We start from the raw sequence: 9,925 nt of genomic DNA on the forward strand, positions 1-9,925 counted from the left end.
ATATCTCAGCCTCCTGTGAATATCTCAAGGACAGATTAGCCATAAGGGCATCCTGAACTTCTTCTTCATCCCCACTTGGCCCATGGAGATGTGTCACGGCCTGTGAGAGCACACCTGCAGGACACCAGGGTCAGGCTCTGCATCGAAGAAATCCCACATGAGGACACAGAGAAGGAGATAGGAGTGGAGATGGGCAAAGGCAGATGCTTCAGAGCAGAAAGGGACTGCAGAAAACTTTCTGAAAATTTTTGGGGTGAGGTAAGATGGGTCACTGGGTTACTAACGTGTTTTTCCTGCTCTAGTCACAGGTACCAAACCAAAGATGTCCTGGACAAGAAAGATTCTAGTCATCCTGGGATTCCTCTCTACTTTGGCTGCAATTGCTTTAATTACTGTAGCAGTGACCCAAAACCAACCACTTCCGAAGAATACTAAGGTATTGCAAGCTGGAGCTTTTATAGGAAAACAAGCCAAGTGGGGGGGTTTGAGTGCATGAGTCTCTGGGACGTGTTGCTGTCCTTGCTGGGTCTGTCTGATCTCTCCTTCTGGCTCCAAGCACCTCAAGCACCTCCTAGTACAACCTCTTGGTAGGAAACAATGTGACTTCACAGGGGATCATCTCCTAAGCAATCATTCCCAGTTTTGTTGCTTGTCTGCTCTCATTCTCTTTGATAGAAGCTTTGAACTGAAGTGCTACTGAGAATAATAATGCATGTGGCATGTGGCACAGTTGCCAGATTCACAGTTCATTATTTCTGGTCCCCTGTGCGTGAAGACCAGCACACGCTGTGTCCAGCCCTGGCTCAGATGCGATGACAGGATCTGTTTTGTCCACAGTATGGGATTGTGCTGGACGCAGGGTCATCCCACACTAACCTGTACGTGTACGAGTGGCCAGCGGAGAAGGAGAATGACACCGGGGTGGTGCAGCAGGTGGAGGTGTGTAAAGTCGAAGGTAAGAGGAGGAAAGGAAGCAGTGAAAGGGGCATGGGCTGAAGAAGAGATGAGGTAGCCAAAGGGTGGGTGAGAAGAATTTTGGAGGAAAGGGCCAACAGTGATTGTTACCTGTGGGCTCTAATGTATCTCCACTGCTTCCAGCTGAGAACTGCATGTGCCTGACCTTCTTGAGAGGAAAGTTGGGTCCATTTTCCTTTTGTTTGGGGATGTACAGAATTAAATGCTTTTTGGAAAGAGCTACATCCAGGAGTGCACTTAATAACGAAATTTAATTTCTGCGTGCATCTCTGATGAAGTGGTGCTAAACATCAGCAAGTGGGGAGGGCAGGATTTTATCTCATTTTAAAGGCTTCTGCACAAGCTGGGCTCGCGTGGCAAGGTTGCTCAACATATGCATGTCATTGTTTACTTCTTGCAATATTGAATTGCTGTGTAAATAGCAATTTTATGATTTAGGAAGGCATTAAAGAAAGCCCAGAGGATACATGTAATGAGGAACAGAGGAGAAGTGGTGTCAGCCTGCCCTGGGCCATTTTGCCCTGGCCACAGCACTGGGGAGCGCCCTGCTGTCAGCAGGCTGGGAGAGCTGCTGCAGCGTGCATGCAACACGCAAACAGATCACATTTTCCCCTGGAACGCCCAGTGTAGCAAAGGGTCAGGCATCTTCAGGCTCAGATCCATGACCTACAGCTAGCCAGGAGCAGATATGAGCATGAAGATGTCCAATTTGTGCTAAACAAGTCCCGTGTCCACCACAGCCCTCATCTCTGGCTCATGGCCTGCTCCGTGCAGAGTAGAGGCAGGTGCCCAGTGCTGCAGCCATCCCTGCATGTGTTGGGCTTCCTTGTGGCTCCTCACTCCTTTTGTAGGGCCCTGGCTGGCCCAGAAGGTTGCTGCATGTCAGAGAAAGGGATGTTGCTGTAGGATTTTTGAAACTCAAATGAGGCGGTTGAACCTGATGTTGCTGCGTGTGATAGTGACGTGGTTTAGCATAAGAGGCTCATGGCAGCCCTCTGGGGTTATGCTTGGAGTTGGTGCAATGAAGTCTCCCCATTCTTTGCAGGCCCTGGGATCTCAGGTTACTCCCATGACACAGAGAATGCAGGCCACTCTCTGGTGCAGTGTCTCCGACAAGCACAAGGTGTGATTCCCTCAAAGCAGCACCAGGAGACCCCCGTCTACCTCGGAGCAACCGCCGGCATGCGGCTCCTCAGGTACTGCAGGGCTCTCTCCCCCTTCCCCTGCACCTTGGGCCGTCATGGGTGTTTCCTGGGGGCCTCTGGGGTGAGCTTGTTGGAGGCCTCTGGGGTGAAGTCCTTGGAAATGCCACCAGTTCACATTTTGCCCAGATACCCCCCTCTGCTGCTGGCCTCTCTGGGCACATGGGAAGGATGCTCAGACATCCTCCACAACCTAGTATTTATTAAGTTTCATTCAGGATTTTTGTGCCCAGTCATGTTGTAATTCTTCACATGCCTTGACTCTGCTTGAGTCAAGCTAAGGTAAGTCAAACTGAGGTAACTTTATAATCATATCTCCTTTAATTTTTTATTTATTTTTTTTTCCTGGGGGTTTCCTAGACCTGTTACCTGGCTGGAGCAGGGAGCTAATCTTTTTATTGCCTGGGGAAAATCAGGGTATGAGAGGTCATGGAGTTCTGTGATGGTAGAGTGAGGAGAATCTTCCTGATGAATCCTCACCAGGTGATCTGCAGTGCTCTTCTCCAGGCCCTGCTGTGGTGTCTGTAAGTGTCAAAGCTGGTGGCAGCTGTGTGATAGAGAGGGACATGGCCAGTTACGACTGGATGTACCCATATGAAGGACTGTTAGCTTATAACTGATGCTTGCTGGGGATTTGCAGCCTGTCTGGTCAAAGCCCCTCTATCTGCAGAGAGCTGTCAGCCAAAGTCACGCCATCCTTTCTTCCATTCATCCAGCTTGGAGAATAAAAATGCAGCTGACAAAGTCTTGTCCTCAGTAGAGAAGACACTGCGGTCAGCTCCCTTCAACTTCCAGGGTGCCAGAATCATCAGCGGTCAGGAAGAAGGAGCCTATGGATGGATCACCATTAACTACCTGCTGGGTAATTTCAAGCAGGTATTGTATCAGTGGAAAGTCTGTGTGTGAATCATCAGCTGGCAGCACGTCATAAATTATGCCTTGCAGGAGGGTATTGTAGGCACAAACTTTCAGGATGCTGCATATCTTGCCTCAGCCGTTACTGGAATCAGGCTTAGAGCACTCAAATAAACAATCAACACATTCAGTAACTTCCCTTGGGTACAGCATCAACCTCACTCCCTGACCTAACATATTTCTGTGCCTGGGTGAATATCTGTAAAGTGCTGCTATAACTTTTCAGTTTTCAACTATCAAGCTTATAAATTATCTGGGCACTGAAACAGCAAGCTGACTGTTTTTTCACATAACAGTTGTGTTATATTGCATATTCTTAGTCCTCCCCCAAACACTCAGACATGATCCATCTTTTGCTTTTTTGAGCCTGCATCTTGTTCTTGTCTTATTTCAGCTCTAATCTCATGTTCTCCTCCACATCTTCCTCCCTTTTCTGTGTGTGGTACTTCTGCTACTCTCCTCCTAAGTGTTTCTCTTTTTGCTCCCAAATCCATCATCTACGTGCCTGACGTATGTGTCTTTGATTTTTCTTTTTTTTTAAAGTCTGGTTGGACAAAACTTCTACATTCCCTGAAATCTGTAAGTGAGACATCAGGAGCATTAGACCTTGGAGGAGCTTCAACACAGATTACTTTTGTATCAGATGAAAGCCCTTCTGAGTCCCCAGAGAACCTGCTGTATTTTCGCCTCTATGGCAAAGATTACCGAGTGTACACGCACAGCTTCCTCTGCTACGGGAAGGACCAGGCTCTGCAGCAGAAACTGGCCAGGGACATACAGGCAAGTGCATCTGTGGTTGCAGGTGGAGGTTCTGGGCCCTTAAGCTTTGACGTGCTGCTGCTGCAAATGTTGTTGTGTTCCAGTTAAACATCTCATCCCTTAGCCTGGATTTGGGAAATGTCATTGTCCTCCATAAACACAAAACAGGTGTTCAGAGAGATGACAGCCAACAATTTCAATGGTACTACCAACATGAGGTGCCTCGATTTGTTGTCATGGGATAGCACAGGAGTACTGTGCTTAACTGAAAAACTTGGGGGATGGCATTTTGCCATCTCTGAGAATCCCACATCAACAGCAACTTCATGAAGTGTGGCTGGCAGTAATATGCTCGAGGTCATACAGGGAGGTCACAACAGAGCAAGAAGCAGCAGCCACATTTCCCAGATTACAGCTAATGCCTTTTAAACCCATCCTCACCACTTTGCCCTGACGTGTATGTATCTTGGTGTGATGTACCCTGACAAGTGCCTTGTGGTCACCCTTCCTTGTGGCTCTTTCCCAGTGTGTTACTGTGAAGTGTAACAGCTTGGATTGATCTTTCTTTCAGAGCACAGAGAGCAACAGCATCCATGACCCATGCTTTCACCAAGGGTATCAGAGAACTATAAATATCAGTGACCTCTTCAAAAACCCTTGTACTTCAGTCGGGAAAAAGCAATTTCCTTTTAGCCAGCTGTACGTTATGGGAGAGGGGAATTATGAAAAGTGCCGAAGAAGCATCCAGAATCTCTTTAACAAAACCAGCTGTCCGTACTCCAGCTGCTCCTTCAATGGGATATACCTACCTCCGTTGCAGGGGGACTTTGGAGTAAGTCTTTGTATTCTTTAATTTTCTATAACCCAGAACTTTGGAAGAGCAGAAACTCAGAATAATACTAAAGTATGTTATCCATGACTGGGGCAGCAATTCAATTACAAGATGACTTTCTGGACACAAAACTAGAAGTCTTGTGCTTGCTGTGAGGACAACAAATGTAAGAGCTGCTGTAGTAGATACTGGCCTATCAGCCAGTGTTGCTCCATTTTAGTGATTCATTCTTTAAGCAGTGCCCCCCGATGGCCAGCACCAGGGACAGGAGGGCTTGCTGCAGTCTGCTGCAAACCCTGTTTCCTGAGGTTAAAAAAAAAAGTGGCACCAGATCAGAAATTGACACAAGTGTTTGAGCATTACTGAAACTGGTCAGCTCACCTGTCTGCTTCCCAGATATGATGGGGAGGCAGTGCACACTGAACACATATGACACCATTACCCCAAACAGCAGTTCTAGAGCTGCAGGTCTGCAGACGCTATGAGTGATGCTGCTCTTGAAAATATATCTCTTTTTGTATGTGTGATGTTGTTTCTTGTATTTCTCTAAATAAAACTGTTTTCTTTTGTGGGATTCCTGTTGTCCTGCTCAGGTTAAAATATTCTCTCTCCTCCAGGCTTTTTCTGCTTTCTACTTTGTGATGAACTTTTTGAACCTGACAAACGATAACCCCTTTGCCCTGGACAAAGTGGCCAGCGCTGTTCAGAGCTTCTGTGCCCGGCCTTGGCTCGAGGTGAGCAGCACTGCATCTCTGCAGCAGAGCGGAGAGCTCAAGTACCTGAGCCGCTTGTGCTCTGCTGTAGGATAAATGGCTGGGGGTAATTTCCAAGGGAGGTGTGGGAATGTTCTCCCCAGCACCTGCACTGAAAGCTCAGGTGCAAGCTGCAGCTATGGCAACCTGGTTTGGCAGCCTGGTGACTTCTCCCTCCCTCCCTCCCTAGGTAAAGGAAGCATATCACCAAATAAAAGAGAAGTACCTGAGTGAATATTGCTTCTCTGGGGCCTACATCCTCTCTCTCCTGGAAAATGGCTATGAATTCAATAAAGAGAACTGGCAAAGGATCCACTTCCTTGGAAAGGTAGGGTTTGTGGCGGGGACGGCTCTGCCCCACTGAGTGATTGCCCCTTCTGCAATACAACCTGGCCCGTCTGCTGCAGGGGCTGCTGCCTCCCCGGCAGTGCCACAGGCTGCCCTTGCACCTTCCAGCCCTGATTCTGCTCTTCTCCCTTTCTAGATCGGCAGCAGCGATGCAGGCTGGACCCTGGGCTACATGCTGAACCTGACCAACATGATCCCCGCGGAGGAGCCCGCTGCACCCCCTCTTTCCCACGGCAGCTACGTGGGGCTGATGGTGCTGTGCTCCCTCGTGCTGGTATCTGTGCTCGTGCTTGCCTGGCTTCTCTTCCACAAGCCCAAGTGCCTGCAGAAGGGGATTGTTTAGGAAGAGCCATGGAAGGAGAGGGGCCATGTCACCCCAGCCGCTCAGGGCCAGGAGCCTGCTGCAGGGCAGGCTGTACCACAGAGCCCTTCTTGCTGAAGCTACTGACTGTGTACAACAAGGGCATTTATCTCTCTTGACTCTCACTTGCACTGACAGACGTCGGGGCACCAGGCTCGCCACCTCCCTCTGCAAAGGACTGACAAGCAGGTGTCCCCTTCTTGAATGGGTCGTACTTTCGTTCACTGAAACTCTGCTGCTTGTTGGTTTTTTGCCTTGTGCACAGCATTATGAAGAGAAAAGCAGCAGCAATCTCTGGGAGCCGGTGCTCCTGCAAGGGTTATCTCAGGGTCCTACATGCCACTGAGCTCTTGGGAGTGCTCGCACACAGGGTGATCCGGCTCCTCCTCTGCTGAAGCTGTTCCCATTCCCCAGAGCCCTTCCAGCAGGGAAACTACACCAGCATTCCTCTGCTGGGTATGGTCACCTGTAGCCTGCTGGTCCCCAAAGGCTGGCCATGCTCCCCAATGTCACTCTGGAACAAGAAGGGATAAGGATGAAGAAACTGAATATGCTGGCGGTCATCAGTCCTTAGCTGGGCTCTGGGAGCAACCTGCTCCTTTCACAGGTGGCAAGAAGCCTCTTTCCCACGTCTTCCTGATGTTGTTGCTGGACCAAAGCTGGCTCGCTGTTATGCTGAGCCGTTCCCATGTCCCTAGGGTGCATTGAGACGCGAGTTCCCAGACAGGCATTGCTGATTTTTTGTGGGAAGAGCTCGTACTGGTCATGGATCCTTGACCAGTAGTGAGCACTTATGCCTGCAGGGACTCTGTTCTGATTGGCATGCCTACAGGTAGATATCTACTAAAGCAATCCATTGTCACTGTGCTGATCATACAGCAGTCTCTGACCCAGGGAAAACATTTATCGGGACATGTTCCTTTTTATTAAGACAGCTGGCAGCAGTTAGCTAGCATGGGCACACACAGATAGAGCCACTCTTTCCATCAGCAAAATCAGTGAAAATTTGCTTTTTCATCCCTTATGAGCTAGACTTATCCCAAGACTGTAAGACCCAGGGTCTGCAAGTGCACATACCGCAGCCCATCTTCTAGCATGCAACTAGGGGGGTGCCACTGATCAGAATTATGAATCTTTCTTGTATTTCCCATTCCTTGGTCATAAAAAAGAGGTAAGTCAGAAATCCATTTTTATAACACTTGGAAACCACTGGTGCCTGTTTACCTCCCAAGAAATCTCAGAAATCTCTTCTAATGACACGTATGTGCTGGAGGCAAAAAGCAGATACTGCAGAGAGAAAGACGTGGCACACAGACACCTTCATGTATTTCCCCAAACAAAGATGCAAAAGTTAAAGGGGAGAATGTGCAACCTGGATAAAGCCTTCTCTTTTGGGCAAGCACAGACTTAGAGCTCAGGGCTTTTGTGCTCTCCCAGCTTGTCCCTCTGCCCAGCGCAGGCTGGAAAATGTCCCCCAGTTATTTCTACTTCATGCCTGGAAGTAGGAACCATAACATTGAAGGACCTAAAGGTAAGGGGAAAATCTATCCTGTCTTATGGTAAGATGTCTGGGCAGTTCACTGTTCTTCCAAAAATCTGTCTTATTTTTACTCTGAATTAGCTGGCTTCAGCTTCTTATGAATCTTGATCTCCCCATTTCAGAAAGACAATAACTCTGCTATCAAAATCCCTTTTTCTTTGTTGGTGCTTGCAAGTCGTCATTGTATCACATTAAATAGATTGACCTTCAATCCGTGAAGTGCTTTGTCGTGGCCTCACTTGTAGCTCTTGAGTCAACTTCGAATTTTTTTACATCTTTCTGAAGTTTGGACACCAAAGCAAGTGGTAGTAGACACCCTAATAGTGTATATAAAAGTAATACCCTCTGTTGCTGATCTACACTCTTTTTTTCCTATTCATATATCTCAGGGTCAGATCCGTTCACTTCAGAGAAAGTTTTATAAGGGACTATTTTGTTCAGTTTAACTATTGCATCTTGGCCTTTTTCCCCCATTGTGGCAAAAATGGCCGTGAAAAGGCATCAGAATGGCCACTGTCTTACAGCATACATTGCTGTTTCTTATCATGAGATACTTTGCCTTCCTTGTGGCTCTGTTGAAGTGCATACCATTCTACGAACGTTTCCCCAAGCAAGTGATCCAGGCCAACCCACAAATGACATTTCCCCACACTTTGTTCATTTGCCAGTTTATTTTGTCTGCAAATACACTGAGATGTGGGGATTCATCTAGAGACAGAGTCGTCCTTCTGATCTTTTCAGCAAAGATGCATAGATAAGAGATTAACAGGAAGTTTTAATCATGGAAGCAAGGAAGGAGACCTCATGGCAGAACAGCCAGCTGCCAGGGCTGCTTAGGTTTGTCTGTGATGCTGGAACTGGCAGATCCACCAGGAAGTTTCTGAAACTGATGTGGAAACTGGTGTATAGTGAATATCTGTGTTAGTCAAGTCCCTGCTAAGGGTTTATGCCAAAGGAAAAGAGACGAGATAAAGACAGAACCTGGGTGAAGAGTTTTAGCAACACTTTATATCATTACTGCATCTATTATGTCCTGTTTACAAAACAAAATAAACAAAATGCAAATGTATTTTGAGTGCAACCTAAAGGCCCAAAATTGAGAAAAAAATATAAAACAAAACTTCCATTATTTTAAACCTTATGACTTTTAGATCACGTTTATTAAACATTCTCCAGAATTAGAATTTCTGGGGGTGATACCAGACATACCACCTAGAAATCTGTTAAGCAAGCTGAAGCTCCAGGAATTGGTTGACTGAAGCTATCCTACCATGGCAAGACCCTTTCATATCATTAGCTGGAGTTGAACCTTCACAGAAAAGGGTATGATTTTTCTTCCCCACCACATTCTCTGCCATTGCAGGACTTCATTTCTGGGGGCTGCCCAAAATCCTGGGTTGGAGTTCAATTTTAGTGGATGTTCATGTGTTTACTTCTCTGCTGTGTCTGACCCAGCTGCATTTGGCTCAGGCATGTATTCCAGAGTCACCCAAGGACAAAACCCATCATGAAGACTATGAAAGATAGCGGGGAGATATGTCAGATGGTAATAATGTGGTATCACTTCTCTTGTTAATGCAGTTGATCTGTCTCTCTGATAACTATCTGTGCCTTATTTCTAATTTTAATAGATTCTGTCTTTAATTTCCAGCCCCTGGCTCCTGTCGTTTTGCTGTTCTAGGTTAAAGCATCTTTAAACACCATGAGTTCCTGTCTTGCAAATATTTACATGCTGCTTAGCTCAGCTGGGCTGCAGCTATCTCAGACCCTGCTCTCTCCTGTCTGTGTATTTTGTCATGGAGCCCTGAGAGGTGCTGCAGCGATCTGGGGTGGGTGTCCTGGGATGAGGTCTGACTTGGGCATGGGTGCCGAGAGGTCCCCTTTCCAGAAGGCCCCTTTGGGACTTGCTCATTTGGCAGAGCACAGGAGCAGTCTGACCTCTCTGGGACTGATGACTTCCATGAGCTCTCTCCTGCTCACCGTAGGGCTGGGTCTGAGGCAGAACTATCAGTGAGACTGAGAGTTTAGGGGGAAGAAGAAAAACTGCAGCTCTTGCAGAGAGCAACCTGTCCCCACAACAGGCTCTAACGAGTACCCTCACTCCTCCCCAGCCCAGCTGGCTCTCCTCTCAGTGCAGGCTGCAGCTGCTTTCTCCAGCCCTGCAGCAAAGCCCAGTGAAGCCAGCCAGCTCGCTGGAGGTCTCCTCTCGGAAGTGGGGCCGTCACCTCTGTGGCGAGATGC

At 47.7% G+C, this 9,925-nt stretch overlaps 1 protein-coding gene across 8 annotated transcripts in view; it reads left to right on the top strand.

Annotated features, from left to right (window-relative positions):
• The window catches only part of ENTPD1 (ectonucleoside triphosphate diphosphohydrolase 1), a 66,981-nt gene extending 57,647 nt beyond the window's left edge, over window positions 1-9,334 (top strand). For all 8 annotated transcript variants that reach the window (XM_068688189.1, XM_068688186.1, XM_068688185.1 and 5 more), the window contains 9 exons: window positions 303-436; window positions 838-955; window positions 2,021-2,171; window positions 2,894-3,053; window positions 3,636-3,872; window positions 4,423-4,683; window positions 5,301-5,417; window positions 5,626-5,763; window positions 5,920-9,334. In XM_068688189.1, coding sequence (XP_068544290.1) covers window positions 323-436; window positions 838-955; window positions 2,021-2,171; window positions 2,894-3,053; window positions 3,636-3,872; window positions 4,423-4,683; window positions 5,301-5,417; window positions 5,626-5,763; window positions 5,920-6,126 — 1,503 coding nt within the window. In that variant the 5' untranslated portion in view covers window positions 303-322 and the 3' untranslated portion in view covers window positions 6,127-9,334. The remainder of the gene's footprint in view (window positions 1-302; window positions 437-837; window positions 956-2,020; window positions 2,172-2,893; window positions 3,054-3,635; window positions 3,873-4,422; window positions 4,684-5,300; window positions 5,418-5,625; window positions 5,764-5,919) is intronic.
• Window positions 9,335-9,925: the final 591 nt, after the last annotated feature.

This window comes from Anas acuta, chromosome 7, assembly GCF_963932015.1.
Source record: "Anas acuta chromosome 7, bAnaAcu1.1, whole genome shotgun sequence".
Lineage (NCBI taxonomy): Eukaryota > Metazoa > Chordata > Aves > Anseriformes > Anatidae > Anas > Anas acuta.